We start from the raw sequence: 24,364 nt of genomic DNA, 5'->3' as shown, positions 1-24,364 counted from the left end.
GGACTGAAACCCACACCCTTCTGGATAAACACAGATCCCTAACCTGCATCCCTAAGACTGGAGCAGACAGACATGGTATGATGGTTTGAAGCTCCTTTAGTCTGTTCTGGGCAAAATTATCTACTGACACTGAAATTTGCGCCAGCCCAGCTCCCTGGTTCTGGGGGCTCAATCACATGAGCTTGATTGCTTACAGCAGGTTGATGTTGTCCACGTTCAAATGACTTCTCTGTGTATTCTGTGGGGGGGGAGGGGGGCAGGTTCAGATATGCAGACTATCCCCCGTTACTGACATTTTTTGCTTTTGGTGTGATTAGTTCACATTGGAAACATTACTGCTAATCACCATATAGAGCTCTGTGACAAGGCAGTGCCTGTTAGAAAGCAGCAAAGGAAAGACATTCTCCCACCTGAACACCGACACCGGGAATATCCCGCATCAGCGCCGTACGTGACTCTCTAACAATGTCACATTTCACAGCCCTTGGCAATGAGTCAGCACAACAAGGAGACACTGTCTTTCAGACCTCCTACCAGGCCTGACATAAGCTTTGAAATGTTGGGGGGGGGGCTCAAGGATTACCGGGGGGGAGGTGTGTGGTTCAGCCGACTAAGCGTCTGTGTCTATGGCCTCAAGGTCGCTGGTTCGAGCCCAGTGTCAGTGGAGCAGTCACAGGTCCATGGGCCCTTGAGTGAGGCCCTTACCCACCAGCTCCCTGGGGGCCACAAGGAGACAGACCCTTTGCCGTGACTCCAAGCTTGCCCACCCCTATATATGTGTCTCATGGAGAACAAGACAGATCAAAGTAAATTTCCCATGTAGCTTCACTACTCTATTTTACAGTTCTAAGGGGCCCGGGGGGTTGACCAAGCTTTGAGTGGGAGGGCCAGCCCCACACTGCCTCACCCCCCCCCCCATAGAGCCTAGCCTGCCCCCCACAACAGAAACACACATTCACTGAGCATCGCTTTGCAACCATAGGACACATTCCAGATGATAGATAACGGGCCACGTTGCTTAGAAAAATAAAATTAACAGATAGCTGATTGGCTATTTAGATTATGAACATTCAAATTTTAATTCATAAATGTGTTGTTGATCTGAGCCAGACTGCGTATCTCGCCCTGGCAGGAGGGGGAAACAGCAGCTGTTACAGTCTCCTACCTGGAGGCCAGTCGATCTACAGGGTCATAAACCAGCCCTGTACTGCTTTCGCACGTACAGAACGGCAGAGGCTTTTAAGAGGAGCCTGATGTGTTTCTGGCAGCTTGTCCCGCATGTCTGTAGAAAAATAGCTCAGGAGTTTTGGATCTGTGTCTGTCCGGAAGGTTGTGGGTCCAAATCCCAGCAGAGTAATCGTGTGACCGGTGAGTCCCTGGGCGACGCCCTTGACGGCTGTCGTTCCTGGATCGCTGTGCGTCCCTGATCACTGATCCTCACTTGTACATCACTTTGAAACTTCATAACTTCAGTTATGACATAAAATATCGACATGGTAAAGTAACACTGCCAGCTGATCTGTCACTGCAGTGGCTCATGGCACTGGTTTAGAAACATGCTTCTCGGCCTTGCAAACCATAGTGTGAACTGGGCCCCCCCCAAACTGGGCCCCCCCATCCGTCCATAATGCCTGGTCTCCTGTCCCTGGGCTTGGGGCTGCTGACTGGAGTAGCTGCCTCAGACTGAGGAGCACAAAAAGGCAACAGAGGGGTGCGGAAACAGGAAGTGGAAACAGGAAGTGGGACTCAAACACAAAACCAGAGTCCTCACTGCAAATCGAAAAACAAGACAAGCGGAGCAACCAAGGACAGGACATTAGCAACCAAGAAACGTCAAGACATAGACACCCAGAACCACGAAGCCCATGATAACGCTGGCAGCTATAAGATAAATCCAGGAATTCCACCAACAAGCGAAACCGAGTCCCTCAAACTACACTGCAAACCAAACAGAGCTACAAGCCATGTGCCCTAAGAGCAAAGAGGACAACTGTGCAGAGGCCAATGTTCACTGTCCAGTTTAAGATTCAGGGCTACCTACCACTGGATGAGCGTAAGATCACACAGACCAGGGTGATGCAGGACTGCTATGACGGCAGCGCATAACATTTGCCGCAACATGCGCATGACTGTGGCGTAACATGCGCATGACTGCGGCGTAACATGCGCATGACTGCGGCGTAACATGCGCATGACTGCAGCGTAACATGCCACAATGCAGAAGAATGATTCTTTCAGGACATAAAAAACACTTAAACATATCCTCCCATATAAAACAATGCACAATTAGGCCACTTATTTTATTTGCATAGATGACACCCTTTTATCTCGCAGCTCACTAATTATTTAATTCTAGAAACTATATATTGACTAAACCAATTTTTATACCTCAGAATTAACAGCAGAGATCATTCTGGAACTCAACCCTGCAAACTGGGGTCACCAGACTGTTCCTTTAACCAGTACTCCAGCTACTGGCCAATGACTGAAACCAGAATTTATAGGAAAGTCTGGACTATGGGTAACGTAACTAAACCAGTAATCTAATAGCCTGCATCTGGGCAATCGCAATGTCAGCCCTGCATACCATGGTGTCGGATTTTGGAAATGTGCCTCACCGTGTCAGGATGCCGTGCCTGTGATTGGAGGGTTACAGGCTCAAAGCCGTGCTCACCAGAGTGATGTCACCATTGGGCCCCTAAGCAGGGCCCCAAACCCCCAGCTTCTCCAGGGACAATCAGACCCTGTTTTCCCAGATATACAGTGGTACCTCAGAACTCGAATTTAATCCGCTCAGAACTCCGGATCAAATCCTAAAAAGTTCGAGTTGTGATCGAATTTTCCCCATAAGAAATAATGGAAAACCAATTAATTGGTTCCCGGCCCAAAGAAATTACACCTAAATATGTTTTTTTTAGCATTTAAACACAAAATGAACAGGATAAAACAAGAAGAGCACATATTGTACTAAACACATCTAAGCACATTTATCAAAACAGTAATTTGTAAAGTAAGAAAATAAATGTATCATAAACAATGTGTCCTGCCCCGATTGTCCGCTCCTTCCGTGTGCCACGCCCCCTCGTTAACCCCGTGTGGAATCCCCGTGTGATCAGCTGTTCCTGCTTGTTGTCATTAGTCCTCTGTATTTCATCCGTGTTTCAGTTTGATTCTGATGTCCGCGCCTTTATCTCCGTTCCGTCCCCGCTCGGCACGACAATACTATTATAATTAAACATTTTAATGGTTTATTATTAATATTAAAATAATGAATAAGAAATCTGTATTTTTAAATGTATTTAAAAGCTCTAGGTAATTTTTTTTTTTAACTGGTTGGTTCGACTTTTAAGAAATTCGAGTTCTAATGAGTTTGAGAACTGAGGTACCACTGTATGTTGCTTTACATAAAAGCTTCTGCTAAGTAAGGATCATACTAATTTAACTGAACAATGAATGATTGTGGTTCTGCAAATAAAAAAAATTGTATACTTAAAGCCACTGTGATTCCTTCCACATGTCATATGAAGTTTTTGAGATTTTAAAAATGAGCTTGGAGGATTTGAGGCCTACAGTAAAAAGCCTTTTTGGGCCATAAATAAACACAGCAGGACCTTCCTTGTGTTTTTGGATGTTACGTAAAATTAGCATGGCTACTCTGTGGGGAAACATTTGGAAGAGAAGTGAGACAATGGTGTAAAACGCTTCATGTGGACACTGGCACAGATGTCAGGTCGCGGGTCTGTGCTGAGCAGGAAGACACGATCGCCCCCATCTTCTCTGGCCAGATACTGTATCTACTACTTTTGGATTCACAGGCTTAGGAAATGGGGACCAGCAAGACCTTGAATGTCCTAAAGATCGCAGCCCAACACACGACCGCGCATTACTTACTCACTGTAGTGCACTGCGAGCGTGTAATTATGTGCAAAGCACTGAGCTGGGAGGCAAGGGGCGGCTTAGCTATTGTGTGGTTGTTGGATCACTGCCCAGATGCAAAATGCAGGGTGGCTTGTCTCTGCAAGAAGATGTCAGAAACAGCCCCCACCCACGCCATAGACCCCCCCCCCCGTGAGACACACACATGCAAGTGCAGGTATTTAAATATTTGCTCTTTTCTTCATCCAACGCATGCACTTCATTGCTTATCTCGCAACATTACTTTGATATACTTAACCTTTTCTCAGATAAAATATATTTTTAAATTGCAGCTGAAGTGTAGCACTTCCAGTGTCCAGCAGGGGGCTGTATTTCAGTACATAAGAACATAAGAACATAAGAACATAAGAAATTTACAAACGAGAGGAGGCCATTCGGCCCATCAAGCTCGTTTGGGGAGAACTTAGCTAATATCTCAGAGTTGTTAAAATCTTATCTAGCTCTGATTTAAAGGAACCCATGGTTTTAGCTTCCACTACAATAGCAGGAAGACTATTCCATACTCTGACTACACGCTGTGTAAAGAAGTGCTTCCTCAAATTTGTTTTAAAATGTTCTCCCGCTAATTTCCACTTATGGCCACGAGTTCTAGTATTTAGACTAATATTGAAATAGTCATTTGGCTGAACAGCATCCAGACCCGTTAGAATCTTATAGACCTGAATCATATCCCCCCTTAGTCTCCTTTGCTCAAGGCTGAACAGATTCAGTTCCGCTAACCTCTCCTCATAAGACATTCTTCTAAGACCAGGAATCATTCTCGTAGCTCTTCGTTGCACCTTTTCTAAGGCAGCAATGTCCTTCTTGAGGTATGGTGACCAAACCTGCACACAGTATTCTAGGTGGGGTCTTACCAAGGAATTATATAAGTGTAACATCACCTCCCTTGACTTAAACTCCACACATCTAGAGATATAACCCAACATTCTGTTCGCCTTTTTTATTGCTTCCCCACATTGGCGAGAGTGGGACAGCCCCGGGCTTCAGCCTTAATGAAATTCTGCAAGCACGTTTCGGTATAGTCAGAGATTTTGCCAGACAATAGTGATACAAATGCCAGATGGCGCAACCCACATTTAAATGAAGTGTAAACGTGACAGAAACCTTGCAATAAATGTTGAAAAATCCTGAAAAAAACATATTTCATACATGTCAGGTTGCTAAGAAGTGCAGTTGTGTAATGGGTTGGCATTCTGCGGTAAGAGTGCCATTTGATGTGGTATATATAACACAACAATCTGCTAATAAGTGTTTGCCAAACATGAATATGTTCTTTCACAGTTTATTATTAACATACTTTAAAAATATTGTAATGTCAATTGGACAAAGCGAAAAATGTCGGCACAGACTCAAGCTGCGGTCACATACTTTGCTCTTGATTTGGAACTTGGCATCACAGTCTTTATAAAGGCAAAGCATTTGGCAAAGACGCTGTCTGAGCTCACTGTAAACAGTGAACTCTGCCCCATTCTCACCGAACTAAACACGTCCGTGGCAATTTACATTGAACACATGGGGGCGCCATTTCACCTGATGGGATGGTGATGATGTCACCGCATTTAGGTGTTCCAGGTGACCGAGGAACTGTGGCTCCTGATGGTAAAAGGGGTGCCGTACAGCTAGGGGTGGAAACTGGCTAGATCCTCCAGAAGCTTCCGCCACCAACTGTACATTCAGGCTAACTGGCTTTTCTAAATTCTGTGACTGTGTGTGTGTGTGGATTATGTTTATATTACTTTGTGTGGACCAAAAGTCCCCCACAATGTCATAAAAACCTGTTATTTTGACATTGTGGGGACAATTTGTCAAGTCCCCACAAAGATTTGTGAATGCAATCAAAAAGGTAAAACTGCCAAAAGTCTCGTATTTTGTTTGATTACTTATGGTTAAGGTTAGACCTGGGTAGGGGATAAGATTTTCCTCTAGAAATGAATGGAGAGTCCCCACAAAAATATTAATTCAAATCTGTGTGTGTGTGTGTGTGTGTGTCGCCTTTGTTGGGTTGGCCCCCCACCCTAGGTTATTCCCTGCCTTCTTAGCTCCGGACCCCCACAACCCTGCATAGGACAGTTGGACGATACATTTCTGTTAAATAACGTTTCCTCATTTGCACTAGACTTTGGAATTCAATATAAAAACATTCCCTTTAATTCGGATTGGATTATTTTTCTGTATCCCTCATCACACTGACTTTTTTGACCTATAAAATTAATGCACTGCTACTTTAAGTGACACATGGAAGAGGAAGTGACATCATTTAAGCTTCCGAGGGGTCGTGTTCAAAATCAAAGAAGTTTTGTTCAATATTGAATTTTTTTATTTTTTGTCATGTGGGTGGAGTTCCATGCAGGCATGATAACCCAGATGAGATGCAGAGAGGAAATTATCTAAGCAAGTGGGGGGTCAGCTGTGAAGTGACCCCCCACTGTGAAATCAAACTGTGGAGAATGAAATAAGAAGAATATTCGGTGACATTTCATTTCACGTGTTTTTTTTTTCATGCATCTGCATCTTTGTCATATGCAGCAGATCTACTGATTTGACAAAAGTAAAACACCACATGCTAAAATAATTTATTTAGAAATTTTAACTGTTTGATGAATTTTTTAAATTTTAATTTTTAAAGTAAAAAGTGAACTAATTTATTTCCTATTTACAATTTATATTTTTGAAGACATTGTACCTACACAGATGCGTTATGTGGACTGATCATTATTAAATCCGTTTATGTACAGTCTGTTAGGGCTTGGAAGTAGAATGAGGGTTATGTCTGAAAATAATGGGAAATATAATTAAACTTTTAATGTCAGATGTGGTCAAATGTAATTTTGATTTTAAAAAAAAAACTTCAAAATAGCAAAGGTTTATAACACCCATTACATGGAATGAAGGTAACACTAATTCGTTTTACCTTTTTCAAAAACGGTTTTGCCTATTACATGTATTTAGTAGTTGCTTTTGTCCTTAAAGATTATGGCTCTTGTTCCAGGGCTCGCTGGTGACCTAGCAGTTAAATGATTAATGTATAGTGGGCTTCTAAGTAGTTTTGTGATCTGAAAGTTCCATTTGGCTCCGTCTGGATACTATCCAGTATAAAATGTGTGATGAAATTTTAAAATAAAACTGCACCGGAATTTGTGATTCATGTCTGTGTTCCACGGTTTTCAGCGTTGCCTGTGTAACGGTATTTGCACTATTACGTCAGCAGATGGCAGCACTATCAAACAAAACTACATGTGAAACGAACACTCCAAGCGGTAAAATCAGGAGATTGGAGCTCCCTGATTCACCTGGAGCAGCATCCCATTGGTCGAGAAAGGAAAGTATGAAGTTAGGAGCCGCTGGAAACTCTGAATAAGTGTGGAAATCCACAGCTCAGCTTAACACAGCCATGTTTTTGTCGATTGAAATAGTACGTTGCATACTTATGCGTAAGTGTTGTCCTTTGTAGGGAAACACACACCTATGTAAACTACATACATAGCCTCTAACTTTCTGATTAACCTATAAAATAGAGATTTACTGTGTGTATCCTCCTGAGACCCCACCCATTCATTTATGTCCATTGTAGCGGACATTTTGTTTTTGCATTTATCTTTTCACTGATGTAAGGAAATGTATTTATTCCCGTTGTACACTAAAGAGGACATGCTGTGAAATTAAAAATAAAAATAAATTTGAAAAATCTAAATTGTAAGATTCTCATTTCCTCCAAAGACAAATAACATAAAATTGAAGGACACCTTTTCCCTTGGGTCTCAGGAGGATATTGCAGTTTACATATAGGCCTATGTGGGCGATATTTCCACGTATTTGTATTCAAAATGTTTGTTTATAAAAATACAAGAACGGCCCATAAACCCGAGTCGGTGTCCACGTTTGCCTGGGTTCGGCCGGAGGGCTGACCCCACAAATCTTGTCTCTCTTCAGGACTAATTGGGGCCAGAGTTTGCTGACCGCGGCAGGTCTGGCCGAACCTGCTCCATTCGCTAAAGTAAAACTGGAGAAGCTTTGTCCTTTTGACTTTGACTGGAGAACATCGTACAAAAAATAGCCGCAGCCGAGATACCGAGCTTTAAAGCCGGCCTTGCATGGCTATAAACACCCAGCTGCGAAATTCAGAAATTCAGGTCAGCGCCGCGGTAGCCGGTCAGCGCTTTCTGTTTGCAGTGAGTCTCAACCGAGTCGCTGTACAAATGAGTCAAGTTTACATTGTGCTTATATCAGCTTTGTAATGGTGACAAGCAAGAAGCAGGAACCCAGGTGTCCCCAGATACACCACAGAAAGCACAAAATAAGCCCTGCTTTGGTCCGTCATCTTATACATTTTTATCTATACTTAGGAGACGCTTTTGTCCAAAGCGACGTACAACTGAGGACAGGTGCTCCTGGAGCAATTGAGGTTAAGGGCCTCGCTCCGAAAGGGGCCAAGGAAAAAGGTCACGGAAATATTGTCAGGGTCAGCCCCTGCTGTGGTCCTACCGTGTCCCTTCCCCGTTTGGCCATCAGGTGTCGCTGGTCATCCCGTCCTTCATGTTAGTCTTTGTTCTCCTCTGTTACCTGTCTGGTCATGTGGCTTGATGTGTTGTGCATGTGGTTGTCTGTGTACCCTTCTGTCCTGAGTACCCTTCTGTCCTGTGTTTGAATCCTGCCTCCTGTTTTTGTATGTTGCTCCTTAGTGTTTCTACTTATTGTTTCTGGTGGTTTTTGTATTTGGTTTTGTTCCTTGTGCCCCTGCTTGTCTTTACCTGTTTAATTCCCTAGTGTTGGTTTATGTTTCCTTGGTTAGTTCTTAGTTTCCCTGTTTTTAGTTCCTTTGAGTATTAGTTTCACCTGTGCCCTGTTTCCCTGGTCTTTGTTAATTAGTCTCACCTGTCCTGTGTTAGTCTCGTTACCCCTTTAGTATTTTAGTTCCTGCTTCTGTTTAGTTCCTCAGTGGTTCATTGTTCTGTGTGTGTTGTTGCTTGTCTTGGTTAGTTTGGTTAGAGCTGCATCCTGTTTTCCTTCCTAGTTTTTGTTTTGTAATATTAAGTCTTTAATTATCCCCTTTAGTTTTTGACCCTCGTGGTCCTTTTGGTTTTGTGTTTGTAGTGTTTTCTGTTATATTTAATAAAACCCTTTTTTTGTTCCTGGAGCCGCCAGTGGGTCGTCCGCCCCTTTTTGTGCACCATGCCTCGCTCTCGTGCCCGAGCCGCCCGCACCCATGACAAATATTTAAATCCCTTTATAAGGAAACTATTAATATTTTCAGTTTTTTGCACTAAGACAGAAAGACAGAACTATATTACGTATAGTGTGGGATTCAATAGAATTATAAAGAACATACAATGAATAGAGGAAAAGGAGAATATAGCTTAAAGCAGGGCATGATGAAAAGGGGGGGTTCATTGTAAAACATGCAGTTAACTGAAACGAGAACTGACTGGTGTCAGCAGGGCAAGGTTACCTAATCGGGACCGATAGAGGGAGCGACAGAGAACGTCAGCGGCCCTTACGTATCTATAGCCTTCCACAAGTACTAACCGACTAACTAGAGCAAACGTCAAACATGTGGTTGTCACGTAGACAGAAGGTACCGAGAGAGGGGGGGAGATGCCCAAAGGGCTTTTATGGTTAAGGTTAGGCCTGGGTAGGGGATAAGGATTCCCTCTGATACATACTGTATGGCAGAGCTCCCTCCTGTACATGCTGAGTGTATGTCAGATGGCCGCTCCCGGATTGCAATCTGTCAGAGAATAAACCGGTGATTTGCAACTTCTCCCCGTGTCAGCTGTGAATCTCTTCTCATCCACGGACCCGGTGGAGACGGCGTACTCCAACAATTGGCCTATGATACAAAGAGGGATGAAACGCAGAAGAATATACGCGAATCGAGACCACAGTTACTGCATTATTTAAGAAATGTATTTTTGTGCACTTAGAAATCGGAGACATTGGCGACTAATGGCCTAAATCTTAAGTTGGTCATTATACTCTTTCACAGGTGCAGTGTGCGGGTCTGAGCGAAAACATCGGTATCCTTACAATTAAAGAGCATATATACGCAGATAAAACAGGTTCCACAAAATTAGCCGGAGCTTATCAAACATGTATTACATTTGCATAGGCGTACACACCATAAGAGAGGCACCACTTCATGGTCTTGGGAATGCTTCCATCATTATAACACAAAGTCCTTCTCTTTTAATTTTACCCCAGTGTTCAACACTTCCCTGTTGTAGTGAGGTATCCACCATACTTAACCCCCTAGCTGTTTACGAATTAGATATGTACCAAGCTAACACTGGGAAATCTTTGGGGGGAAACGATTAATCGATTTTCTACCAGAATAGCTAGACATTGTCATTTCGGAGGATTTTCTACAAAACTAAAAACTGCGTCTTAGCAATGGCGCCACCAGCCGATTGATAATTTATTGCCTTTTAAGTTGCTCAACTGCTCCTGAAGGTTATTAATAATTATTAATACGTTTTTTAATAGGCTACTTACACAGCTCGAGAACATTTCTGTAGTCTTGATAGGGGTTTGTCAGGTAATGTCCATCATATAGGCTATAGCAAACAACTGGACAACAACACACCTCCAATGAAAGGGTTAGCCGTATATGTATAGCTAAAATGAATTCCATCCGGTTTCGAAATGTAGACGTACTGCATTTCACTTAAATCGTACCGTGGGAAAATAAGCCTTGATTTCGACCAAACATGTGAAAAAAGTTTTATTGATATATTGGTGTTAGTTTAATTTACATAAATGTTCGTACTACTCAATAAAATGAGACAGACATGCATAAAATGAGAAGCAGGGATTCTAGGAGATCAAATTTTGTTTGACTACAATGCACCTAAAGTATATGGATTTTCTAGGCATATGCCTGTGTGCCGAAATAATGCTTTAATTATACAAATTATATTCCAATGGCTGCATAGATAGTACTGTTTTGCGATTATTAGACACTTTTAAGATTTTTCCTTAAAACCATGCACGTTTTATATGCATGTCATCGTGTCGTTGCCTGGGACCGCCTTAAGTTTTCGCCGCACGGACCGCTTGCAGATTCTTCCACATCGACTGGGATGGAGCCAAAGCGGACGCCTACGGCGGATCGCGTCGTCTTAAACAAAAATGGTAAGTGACAGCGCCTATTTGCCGGGAGCGCTGGAGCTCCTCCTCCTCCGTCTCCCATCGATCCCGTCCCTTCCCTACTTAGGGACGTTTCGCAAGGCGTGCAACCTGCGAGGTGTGTAAGTGACGGCCGGAGTTAGGAGGACAGCAGCGAGGCGCCAACAAACTCGCTTTCATAGATATATTATTTTACTAGAGGGTTATATTTTCCTATCTCGGATGCTGTGAACTGCTCATCCTTGTTTCAACCCCGACCGTGAACATTGCAGGGTGGAGATCACGGAGGAGTACCGAAACCGACTGCTAAAATGAACGAGAGCGAGCAGCAGCTGCCCCTTACCGAGTACGATTTCGAGCGACACTTTGACGAGAGAGTCGCTATCCAGTGGATGCAGCAAAACTGGTGAGTGCAGCGGACTCACGGGCACCGGCGGGGAGGTCTGCGCGCGAGGCCGTCTGCGGTCACCCGCAATGTCACGGTCACCCGCGACCCATCCGCTCCACCGAGACCTTTCCGTGGGCTGACATTTCCGTTTGTAACGTTTCATATGATTTTTTCCCCGTGTGTCTCATTAATTTCCCTGGATTATCGGAGAAGGTCCTTGAGAATCGACCAGCAGCGTTAACTTAGTGTTTGGAACGGGGATGAAGGAAAGCGACGCTTATCCACATGAAAACATCTTTATAATAAATATATGCCCTTCAGTTAAAGCGTTTTTTTATAATGTTTACACATAATTCAGCATTGGCATTTAACCATTTTGCAACACGAATCCTTCATTATAAATGTTACTATGAACCGGTCTAAATTGTAAAGTATTCCCCTAATGTAACTGTATTTTATTGCCCTCGCGAAATTTCATATAGCAGCTTTTGAAACTGAAACGGAAAGTTTACCAAAGTTGTGAAGATGTCATTCTAGACAGTGCAAAGCCATTAGGCGGGTTAAATGGCGCAAGGACTTGGTTTAATATAATCTAAAACAAACGGATGCAGCGTACCTAAACGTGCGTAGCCCGCTTCTGTGATGCTTATGTGGGGTCACCCTGGGTGAACTTTTCGTAGCTGCCTGCCTTTGTTAAGTATCTGCTCGCTGAGCTTATCTTCAGCATCTTGAAATAGCGGGTGGAGCACTGACTCATTCCACAGCCACGTTGTTTCCGGGTTACACAAAGGTTTCTAATTAATTTAAAAAAAGTACAGGTCAGGTTCCGTAAAGTGTTTAACAACCGTCTCTTTTTCCGGAACTTATCAACTGCCGCTTCCTATGCTGAAGTTAATCGGTAAGGACACTTTCCACGCCTGTCTATGTGGACGCTTGTGCTGGATTCGAACCCGCCACCGTTGGCATGGCAGTGGCGGCATTACACGTAGTATCGGCGGCGCACGTGTATGCATGTGTAGTAGCGGTGGGGGAGGGCGGTCTTGTTGCCCGTGTAACCTTATCAGTTCTCAGTGGTCTATCTGGTACCAGTAGGTTGGCTATGAAACACTCACCTGTGGGCTTCCTCTACTGCTTCCAGTGACCCACCGAGTTTGTAGTAAACAGCATTGTGTTAAGAAATGTGTTTGTGTTGGTGTATGTGTGAGGGTGGGGGGGTACTTTCAGGAACAGGGTGGGGCATGTCAGACAGCAGGATCTGATACTGGGAAAAGCAGCACTTTGTTGGGCAGCATGAAGGGGGCTGGACTGGGAACCAGCCAAATGAACAGTCTTGACAAACCGGGTGTGGGGGGGGGGGCTCCTCACTGTGACTGTTCAGCCAACTCAGCTGCGCAGGTTAATGGTCCAAAGCTGTTCCGTCATCGCTTTCGCTGATTAGGGCGGGCCGCTAGCTGAAACAGCACACTTTCACTCTCTTTGCCTCCTCCCCCCCCCCCCCCAACCCCCCCGCCCCCCCATAGCAATGGCTTAATGTTCCCCAGTTTCATGAACGGATTCACCTCCCTGATTCTCCACACAACCACCTCCCCCCCCCCCCCACACACCTGAGCCATGTCGTAAACATTAAGGGTAAAAAACACACAAAGACCAGGGAGCTTCAGTCTGTACTGCCCGTTTCCTTCCTCTGCTGAGGCTGGTCAGCCCCAAAAACACAACGGCCATCCCATAATATGTAGCACAGCAGCATCTTTAATTTAAAATTAGTTACGGGACATGAACTTATAACCATTTGGTCATGAATGCACATATTTAACTTCAGTGTTAGGACCTCTCATGCAGCCACGGTTCTTTTTAGATATTATAGAGTCAGTATTCAGCTCTCCTAAATGTTATTCCTGGAGAACATTGATACCTCCTTCCTTCACTAATGCACTTGTGTTTATGTGTGTGTTTGTGGCCCATGGCAGGAGGAAATCGTTCGTGTTCTGCGGTCTCTACGCGGCTCTCGTCTTTGGGGGCCAGTACTTTATGAGGCAGAGACCCAAGCTGGACCTACGGAAGCCACTAGTGCTGTGGTCACTCAGCCTAGCCATCTTTAGGTGAGTGTGAACATCAGGGTCGCAAACATTGATCTCAGAAATCACATCCCTTTTGAACTTATCATTTCTGTAAGATTTGGGTTTTTTTAGAATGTTTTTTTTGAGAATGATTTGTCGCATCAAAACCTTGCCTGTCAATTAAGCAACGATAAGGTGAAACTGAACACTGAGTATTTGCTCTTCAATGAAATTTCCATTGCTAAGAGGTCAGCATGATCTGTGCAGGTTAGGTTACTCAAAGGTTACCTTGGAAACAGAAGCATGAGCTCTTGTCCAACTCGTTTTCCCTAACGGCAGTTGACATCAACACAACAGGGGACTGGCTGAGAGTTTGTTATGAAGCATGTGCATTTGTTGCATAAAACTGCACTTAAAACACCTATTTAAAAATGAAGTGTCATTATAAAGAGTAGGGGAGTCACACTCAGGGCAGAACAGCAGAGCATGGTGGCCATTACAGAAATGAGTCTTATTCTGTTTGTGGCTGACATCCTTAGAGGGACCTGCCGGCTCTTGCTGATTGGACTGTAAGTCTTGCCCGTGTAAGAGCACCTCTGGCTGTGTGAGCAAGACCCGAATGCGGGTCTGACATCAGCAGCACGGCGTGGCTCCAGCACAGACAACGTTGAAGTAAGGAAGCGTGCTCAGCGTTCCGAGAACTTAAAGTGGCATCAGCAGCGACCAAAGCGCGGCCTGGTGGGCGGATCGATGTTTCGCCTGCTCCTCTCCAAGTGTCTGGAACATTCCGGCACAGCTGCTAGGGCAACCCCGAGGCGTCAGTCACTTATCAACACTCGCGATGCGGATGTTGAGTGACGTATATAAATGTGACTTTACCAGTTAGGCAGTTGCCAAGCAACATTGTTAAGATGTCAGTCATGGCAGCAGAAACCCACGTGTCGTCGACACTGTTGAGATCTCAGTGGTGTCTGGGGCTCGTTGCCTTTTTGCCTGCAGGTTCCGGCTAGATTGCACGCAGCCGGATCCACTGAGGGCTGCAGATGTACATACATAAATACAGTGGTGATATGTCCAGTTTGGGCACTGCTATTGCCAGTGAGGTCAGCGGCGTGTCCTCCCCTAATCAGCTGCATTCTGCCAGATGGGCATGACAGTGCCTCTGCTGATGTAGCGAAACCCCCACGCACACCCAGGACCTGATGGGATGGTCACTGACCCTGGATCAGCCTCATGGGGAGAGTTCAGCTGGGATCCAGGTGCAGAACAGCCTGCGTGGCGGCAGCTCGAGCACACGCGCTGCACTGCGCGGCTGTCAGACTTGCAAAATGGCAGCGGCAGCAGAGCAAAGTTACGCTGCACCTCTGGGACGACGCCCGCATCATGACGGAGCGTGAGCACTCTCTGTTAATTTAGGAATTTCCCTAATCAGCAAATACATTTTCTGGTTCCTTTAGCACTGGAGGACAGCCTCCCGTGTTTGGAATAACTCGTCTTCTCACGCGGAATGCTTCAGATTTTTCCTTCAAGTATGCAGTGGGCTGCAGTGTATGCCCACGGCTGCCAATTGTTAGGGGCGTCGACCAGCTGCCAATTGTCCTGGAAAGTTGTTAAGCAAACTCCACGACAAGCGTACTGGGCCGAGGTGGTGGTGGGGGGGGGAACCAGGAATTCTCCAGTGACAGAGACAAAGGGTGGTATTTATTCAGCAGGTGAAGAATGAAGCTCTGGTATAAGCGCTCTGTCAGACCAGCTGGTGAGGCATGTAGGTACTGACACCTTTAAATCAAACTGAAAATAGGAGGGGGGCTGCATTTCGGCTTCTTTTTGTCGACACTTATATCTGTGTGTTAGATCCAGGATCTATGTAGCTGATAGGAACCCTCCCAGGACTTGAACCCACAATGTCTGGGTTATGAAGTCACGTCACGCCCCTTGCTGTTCCGAATGGATTCTGCCCATTCATACTGCCCTGCAAAGACGGCAGATCTTCCACCCTATAGGCTGAAAATGAATATCTGACTCAGCGCCAGTAACCTGTGAAACGCCTATTATTATAACGAGGTGCCATTAAGAAGGCGTTGACCCCCAGTATCCATGTAGATGCCGTTCCTCTGGAATGTTCCGTCCTCCTCAGGATTCCCAAAGGCATGTTAATTGCTTTCGACGGCCAAATCCACCCATATTGTTGCAGCTCTTCCTCTTTTATCTTGAACATCATCCATTATTATGGTCTGTTCTAAAGCATTGGATCTTCTGATCTGACCAAAGTAACACTCAGGCCTGTTATTCAGTCCGGAAATTCAGGCTTGGTTTGACCTAAAATCCGCTTGTTTGTTTGCCCCGCAGACCAAGGTGTCGTAAAACGTCTTTGTCCGGGCCAAAGATCAAAGGCACTGATACTATTCCTGTCCTGCTTCTTCACCGTCCAGCTTTTACTTCCATAATGAGCACCGTGAAAATCCCACATTTTGAACAAATGTGATCCTTGTTCTTAGAGTGTTAAACGCATAAACACAGGAACGTCACCCAGTGAAAAAACACACAGTGTTCATGTCTAGTTCCATTGCAGCTGAATATCCCTCAGAGCATTTCAGTCTTAATTTATTCAAAGTGAAGTTTATGCAGGCAGTCACCTTACGTCAAACCGACTTATGTAAATCCAGCCTTACACTATAAGGTTCTTTGAATGGTATGGAGGAGATAATTCCTACTTATGTAAGGGTTTGTGGAACAGATTGCTTAAGTCAGTCAAGAGCTGCCCGTTCTTAGGATTTCCTGACTAAATCTGAAGGGGGGGTTGAGACAGGGTGTCAAACCGATTGCAGAAAAATATGCAGAGCGTGTTGAGGTAGGGTCCTTCGGGGGGGCACTACAAACGCAGAGATGGCGTGTCTCACTCGGCACGCTGCCAGGTTGTTACGCGGAGGCTTGGAAACCAGACACCGGGAGGGGTGTGGTCAGGAACACGTGTAGTAAACTGCGGGCCGGCGGCAGGCAGCGGCGGCCGTGATGCTGCGTCTCGCATTTCGCGGCTTCCCCCGCCGCGGTGACAAGCGAGCAGGAACTCGCCATCAGAGAGTACATTTACACTCCGGCACTTAAGCTTTTACGCAGAGCGTGTTGCGGTTTTTCCACGTAGCTGGACGTGTTACAGGAGCGGAGTAGGTTATGGGGAGGCCTGCAGGACAGTGATCTTCATGACCTCCCAGCTGCCAGGACTCCCCTCAGAGCCGAGTAAATGCATCTCTGCATCCGGAGCGGTTGGCTGTCAGACAGGCTCACTGGCTTCCCGGGGTCCGTGTGCGGAGACAGACATGCGGTCTCCAGCGTGGAATGGTGTGCGAGGTGAAAACGCCGTGTGGTTCCATGCAATCCAACCCGCATGAGCTTATGCAAAAAGATTCCGGCTCACTGATGCAATGATGGTGACGTGTCTGTGATTTTTTTCCCTGCTTTTCTGTGCTTTTACTTTTAGTGACCAAATGTAACAAATTTCAAGAAAAAAAGATGCAGAACTGTTTGTAAGCAACCAGTTGGTCCATCTGAACTGGGGTACACTGGAGAAAAGAAGAACCAATGTTATAACATGTTGTTATGTCGCATAGCGTTATGTTATGTAGCTTTATGTTATGTAGCGTTATGTTTCGAAGTGACATGTTACGTCACATTAAACATCTTACATGTATTTACCATGGCGTTTCTGGTGCTTCAGATAGAGACTAGCAGCTTTTTAGAATGAACCCCAATCTCAGGCGGCAGGTAATCAGGTAATCAACCCTAACCCTAACCCTAACCCTAACCCTCCGGTCTCTTTCCACAGCATCATCGGGGCTGTGCGGACCGGCTGGTACTTGCTGCACGTCCTACACGCCAGCGGCTTCAAGCAGTCCGTCTGCGACCAGGGCTTCTACAGTGGGCCGGTCAGCAAGTTCTGGGCCTACGCCTTCGTCGTCAGCAAGGCTCCTGAGCTAGGTAGGCCTTCAGAAGAAAGGGGGCGGGAAGGTGCATGGGACTGGCAAAGGACTGTGGAGGGAAAAACTTAACCCCCATCTCTGCAAAGCAAATGCACCGGTCAATGTATCTCAAGATCAAAGCTGAATGACATTAAGGTTTTACTTAGCACGACTGCCAGATCCCCTACGATGCACTGACTTAATCAGTCAGGCGCTCCGCAGCGTGAGTGTCCTTGCTGTGTGTTGGTCAGGTCTGCAGAATAATCGGGTGATAACTACTGACAATAAAGAGCCGCTGGGGACAGGAGCAATGCTGAGCCAGCTAGAGTCACTCACGGAAGGATGGACGTCACGGTTAAGACTCCTCTCCTGCAGGAGAGGACAGGGAATAGGGCCAGCAGTCACAGAGCACACTGCAGCATCCACTGTGTACGTGAGTCCTTGTGAGTGCATTGCGGAACGGCACCCCACAACCATGCTTTCTGTCTATCGCCCCCTGCAGGCGACACGGTGTTCATTGTCCTGCGGAAGCAGCGCCTCATCTTCCTGCACTGGTACCACCACATCACCGTCCTGCTCTACTCCTGGTACTCCTACAAGGACCAGGTTGCAGGTGGGGGCTGGTTCATGACCATGAACTACCTGGTGCACGCCCTCATGTACAGTTACTACGCCGTGCGGGCGGCCGGCGTGCACCTGCCTCGCCCCTGCGCCATGGTGATCACCGCCATCCAGATCACGCAGATGGCCATGGGGCTGGCCATTAGCGCTCTGGTCTACCGCTGGATGCAGGAAGGCCACTGCCCCTCCCACCTGGACAACATTGTGTGGGCCACCCTTATGTACCTCAGCTACTTACTCCTCTTCTCCTCCTTCTTTTACAAGTCCTACCTCAAGGGCAAGGGCAGTAAGGGGGGCAAAGAAGACTAAAATTGGGTTGGGTGTGGGGGGGGGGGGGTGGATCAGGACCAGGGGGTTTAGGGGTGAAGGTTTAGAGCAGGGTTCCCCAATTCCTGTCCCAGAGGGCCAATCAGGCCCCAACACAGTTTTCAAATTTCCCTGCTTAAACACACCTACTTAACCTGGTAATTTGCTTAAGTTGTGTTTGAGGAGGGAAACCAGCAAATTGTGATGTGGGCTGGCCCTCCGGGACCGGGACTGGGGAATCCTGGTATAGGGTACCACGTGACCAACGTGCTGCGATGCGGGCTGGCCCTACTGGACCGGGACTGGGGAATCCTGGTATAGGGTACCACGTGACCAACGTGCTGCGATGCGGGCTGGCCCTCCGGGACCGGGACTGGGGAATCCTGGTATAGGGTACCACGTGACCAACGTGCTGCGATGCGGGCTGGCCCTCCGGGACCGGGACTGGGGAATCCTGGTATAGGGTACCACGTGACCAACGTGCTGCGATGCGGGCTGACCCTCCTGGACCGGGACTGGGGAATCCTGGTATAGGGTACCACGTGACCAACGTGCTGCGACGCGGGCTGGCCCTCCTGGACCGGGACTGGGGAATCCTGGTATAGGGTACCACGTGACCAACGTGCTGCGATGCGGGCTGGCCCTACTGGACCGGGACTGGGGAATCCTGGTATAGGGTACCACGTGACCAACGTGCTGCGATGCGGGCTGCCCTTTACAATCACTACTATTCTTGATTTTCCCCAGAGTCGGTTTCTTGGGGCAGAACACGTCTCTTTCCAAAACAACAAGAGAACAAAAACATGCATGTCAAACCCAGGAGAAGAAGTGGCCGATCCTCTTTAATCACTCATTCCGGTTTTCTGCGGAAGGTGATTCATGTGTTTCATGTTAAATTCTGGGATCGCTTGTGGTTTGTAGCCACAAGATTAGGGAAGAAGGTCGGATGTTAGCAATCGGTCTTCGGACCAAGTTTCTTCTCGGTTGGGTTTAAGACTCTTTCTTAGTTGTCCCTCTGGATTTGGCGTGTGCCCACATAAGTGCGTTGGTTCACTTCAGAAACACCTACAAGGGATTTCAGCTTTGCTGAAGCAGCAGACGTCTTTCCAAGTACCAAGCTAAGATCTTTCAAGCACAGGGTGGAAGAACACAGTTACGTGACACAGAAATCATAAGTGACACTGGTGTCACCGGTGTTAGAACATCTTACCTCACAAGCAGTTTACTGTAACAGCAGAGAAACATCTGATAGTCACTGAGGGACACCATTAGTTAGAGAGTGCAATCAGAACTATCCCTGAGCATCAGTATGTAGTGGTCAGAAACTCCTTCTGAATTTAAAGTCATGTTAAGAATCCAGTCGGGACATTTTGCGCCAAATCGCTCGAGGCAGGAAGCTGTAAAACTCAGCTCTGGCGTCACAAGTACAAGTATTAGCCGAGGGCTGATCTCAGTCTCCATCAGCCTGGTGCGACACACAAAGTGCTCCATTAAAAGCATTCAAGAGATCTGTCTGCTGAGGCATCTGGCCGAACCAGCCTGAGCGGGTCCTGTGGAAGTCCCACCTCCCAAGCCATACCAGAGCGGCGATAAGGACATCATGTCACTGAGACCGGCTTCCTCATTCTAGCTGTTTCTCGATCCTTCGTCTCTCTGAGGTTGACGAAACCCTCAGCCAACCAAGGGCTCCTGTTAAGTTCTACCCTCTCGATAATGCTGAGAGGAACTCTGCAAAGCCATCGTCTAATTGGCTTCCAGATTGAGATGACACTTTTATATTCTGCTAAACAGGCTGCGCTCTGAATCTGCGAACACCTAGCTGGAGAAGCAGAAAGTTTCCAGAATATGTGGTTTTACGGTTATTGTGTAAAATTAGATAATGAGAAGTTATTTATTTTCATAACTGCATGGCAGCTGCAGAAATATTAGAAGTAGCCCAAGGCCTATCAACCTTTACAGACAGTATTGGTGAACATTTTATCTTTTCTACACCAGGTAATGCTCTATATTTATGCAAAGCTCCCTCTCTGGTAGTTAGGAATCCGGGATCTGTCGTTGGTGCTCACCGTCTGAGCACCCCAGCAGCGGAGTTAGACCAAAGCAAGGCTCTCGGCCAAGCTGATCTTATGGCACAAAAACACACGAAAAATGGAGCTTTTAGTAACAGTGGTGGTGCATTCAACTCAATGTTTGTTCAAAATACATTTAAACAAGACGTGTATTATCATAAGGAACAAGAAAGGGAAAATGTTATTTGAAAAACGGTCATGAACAAATCTGTGTTCCTTTGTGTGTTTTAGATCCACAGTGAATATGTCTGAGGAGACTGAAGCTGCTTTAACCTCATCATTTAAGCCTAATTTTGAGGTCATTGATTTTTGTTCTCAGACCACGCAGGAAATATTACTGGGAGCAGATAAACTCATGCTCCAAATATGAATTCATAGATTTTTTACTTTAAAAATAAAAAATGGAATTAGAATGGTCAGTCTCTTATGAAAGACATAGACACTGTGTAATACTTCTGTATCCACTCTGCAGTACATAGTGGATTGAATATTTCAATTGTGTTCTATTAAAACGTCACTATCGTTTTTTATATATATATCAGTTTAGCTATGTAGCTATGTAACTGTAAGATTTATTTCTCTTAAAAGTTCTGTTGTTTTACTTCCTACACAGGACAGAGGGCGCGAGAACAGCAGACGTAGCGAGGCAGATTTACCTAGAGCAGTGCTACGTACGCTGCAGTTCATAAGCAAACCTAAGTAACAGAGAGCTTTGGTCTGTAGTTCTTGCTCCCGAAACCGCGCCCGGTCCTGTTAAAAGAGCAGGTAGCTAATGTCAATATCCCAGGGTTAGGACGATGACCGCAGAGCGTATCATCAGATATCCGTCGGGATAAACATAACGAATAAAATCGTATAACAACATAGCAGGTCTCATGTTGATATGCGCATCCTAGCTGTGTGATCCGAGTCCGTTACTTTGTGCCAAATCGTGTCTGCATTGCAAAACCTACTTTTTGACATCCATCAGTCCATCCCAAACATAAGGCGCGAATTTATATTAAACCACGAAGTGTTCTTCGTTTGTGCCGGAGTTGACAATGACGACCACGATGGCGACGCGTGTGTGTTGTTCAGCCAAAAACCCGTCCTTAAATTAACACAGATTGTGTGTGATACAGCATCGGTCGTATAGGTGAAGATGCGGCTTTAGCAGAGACGTGATTGATCCACCTCGTTCTCCAGGAGCGTCTCATTGTTCATCTGTAGCAACTGCAAGAACAAACAGTGTAGGGGTTTGTAGCATATTGCAGTCTTTAAAGAAAAAAAAAGTTTAAGGGCTTTGTGTTTAAATGTTTTAATAAAAGGACATCACTTGACTGAAAATGTGTTTTATTTTCTATTTTTTAATTACCAGAAGTCAGTCGTAGCTGTACGTACCGTGAAGGTGAAGCAGATCTGGTACAGCCTTGGTCCTAAATGCAGCTCATACTTACCATTTTAATGTGTAGGGATACTGTAATAAACAATATTAAGTCTAACTGCTAAACACTTTGTCTTTGTTTTCACTATATTTGTAATTGTCTAAAGGAGTTCAAGGTAAATAAAACGTACAATTAAGTTATAAACATTATATGTAATAGTCTTATATTTAAAACAATAAAATGCATACTGTAGTTTGAATTATATTATTTTATTTTTTTGGTTGCTGAGAAAGAAATAATTGCCTGTACAAGTTATCTACGGTTTTTTGTTTCAGGGTTCGCAGGTCGACGTAAACATTTCGTGGAATGGGGTAAAACGTAGCATTAATAGGAGCACGGCTGGCAGAGTAATCAATTACCTTTGCACCCTTGAGTAAAACCTTTAATTAGGGTGACCAGATAATCCATGTCAGGGAGGACACTTTGAGCTACTTCGGGTTTTACAAACTATTTTCAAATTGAAAGGCTCCTGTGCTCGGCTAAATAGTTCAGCTCTTCTTGTGCTTTGACTGGTTTGTTTCCTTGACTGAAAGACTCATCCAGCTGTTTCACATTAGCATTAGTAGCACATGCATGATTATAGGAGACTGACCAATCAGCACACAGCAAGAACTCAGTGCTCAAGTGAAATCCAGGTCCGTTTAATTGAAATGGTAATTTACAATTCCTGTCCTAGCTCAGAGTGTCCTCCCTGACATGGATTATCTGGTCACCCTACCTTTAATTCCATTCGCTCATGGGACAGCGTGGCCCTGATCCTCTGTTATACATTTCTTTGGACAAAGATGTCTGCTAAATTGGCGTAGTGAGTCATATGTATGGATTTCACCGACTTTGTTGCTGACTTGTTTTCTGGTAACGGACACTCACTTGCACATAGCGGACAACGGGACCAAAACAAACAAACAACTAACAAATATATACTTTTGCGTCTATAAGAACCTTCTTCAACAGTTCTCCAAATGATGAACGGCATAATTAACTTGACGCGAGCAAGGGCGCAGATTTGGGTACGGACGGTAGGGACATTGTGGCATAACCTTGTGTGATTAGGGGGGCGGGGTTGGGACTGGCATCGCATACAAGCCTTACCCCTTGCGGCCCCTTGATTCCAGTTCGTATTGTCTGAATGATCCGGGATTTGTCAATCCTGATATATCTGTATCGCAATGCTGCCACCACCTGGCGGAAAGCAATTGATATTTTTTATTGGGCTTCCGGGCTGAATGAAATCTAGCGGTTTGTTTTTACTCAGCCATGTAAAAACGTCCCTGTACATAGTTTGAATATCTGACGCGGAGTTTATGTATTTTATATTTGCTAGAATTAATCCACTGTCTTTTTGCCCTTATGACCGACTAAAAAATATTAGGATGACTTAAATCACTCTAGGTACTTTTAGCACCTTGAGGTAAAATATTTAAAATATTTTCGATGAGACGGGTATCAAACTGAGACAAAAAGTAACAATTTCGCCATGCTTGATTAAAAGAGCATTGACTTTCAATGACGGAAGTCTCTAGCACGTAGTAATAGTATAGCTTCACGTAGTATTCCACTAGAGGGCAGCAAACTGTAAGGAAAATATTCCTTCAAAATCATAGCGTCTATCTAGATGTCTGTTCTGCAGGCGGCGGTAGAATTGCGGCGTTTAAATGCTTCTTCACTAGAGAGCAGCTGCACTATTTAAGGCCCATTCATCCATCTTCAAGCGGTTTTTTTTAAGCAGGCGGAGCACTATCACTGTTGGGCCCTTGAAGAAGCTCCTGTCTGACTCTTCTTCCTCAATTACACGTTGTTCTGGATTAAAGAATTTGTAATAAATGTTAATTAATCACAACTGGCTGAAATAAAAAGCATAAAGAGACGGGGTGCTGCAAACCTGGTGGAGTAGCTACTGCTGTGCAGGATCATACATCCAATAAAGGTAGGTTAGGTTTGGTCCTACATCCTGCATGGGACAAGTGGGATTAGAAAATATTAGAAAATAAGATATTTGCATCTCCTGTTGCAACCAAAAAACTCTTCTTTGATGTCACATATAGAAGAGTGAAGGTAGTGATGTCCGATCCACTTCCTATAGACTTCAGAAAAGCCCCTCATGGTCAAAATGCATGTATGTATCTGAGGAATATGGGGGAAAAAAACACATAAAAGTAAACAAAGTGAAGAGCATGTTGTGAAAGAGCTGCCCTGTTCCGTGGAGGATGCTGAGACGTTCACTGCCCTCCATGTTTATCTACAACGGTCTCAGGTACTATGAGGCAGCTATCGACATGTTTATTTCTTGCCTGGTTTCTTGCATTAATGCTGCCTACACACAGGGCTGCACTGAGATTAAAATTTGGCCCCTGACTTGAATGAATTCAGAATTCAATGAATTTTGATGTCCCCCATACCCATTAACCCACCTGAAGAATGCCAGATAGCCAGTCCAGCCCTACCTACACGCAATGTGGTCCGAGCCAATGGCTTTTAAAGATTT

General features: G+C 45.3%; 1 protein-coding gene across 3 annotated transcripts; it reads left to right on the top strand.

The window, feature by feature from the left end:
• The first annotated feature begins 10,992 nt into the window (after positions 1 to 10,992).
• On the top strand, positions 10,993 to 18,427 carry LOC111848471 (very long chain fatty acid elongase 6-like). 3 transcript variants are annotated; one of them, XM_072703780.1, is made up of 5 exons: positions 10,993 to 11,064; positions 11,331 to 11,464; positions 13,414 to 13,545; positions 17,327 to 17,478; positions 17,962 to 18,427. In XM_072703780.1, the coding sequence occupies exons 1-5, from the start codon at positions 11,062 to 11,064 to the stop codon at positions 18,387 to 18,389; spliced, it is 849 nt and encodes a 282-aa protein (XP_072559881.1). In that variant the 5' UTR covers positions 10,993 to 11,061; the 3' UTR covers positions 18,390 to 18,427. The 3 variants fall into 3 exon arrangements, with proteins under 3 accessions (XP_072559881.1, XP_023676286.1, XP_072559882.1); XM_023820518.2 differs by lacking the exon at positions 10,993 to 11,064 and adding an exon at positions 11,121 to 11,176; XM_072703781.1 differs by lacking the exon at positions 10,993 to 11,064 and adding an exon at positions 11,169 to 11,180.
• The last annotated feature ends 5,937 nt before the right edge of the window (positions 18,428 to 24,364 follow it).

Source organism: Paramormyrops kingsleyae, chromosome 20 (assembly GCF_048594095.1).
Source record: "Paramormyrops kingsleyae isolate MSU_618 chromosome 20, PKINGS_0.4, whole genome shotgun sequence".
NCBI classification, from domain to species: domain Eukaryota; kingdom Metazoa; phylum Chordata; class Actinopteri; order Osteoglossiformes; family Mormyridae; genus Paramormyrops; species Paramormyrops kingsleyae.
This window is presented reverse-complemented; position numbering and strand designations above follow the sequence as displayed.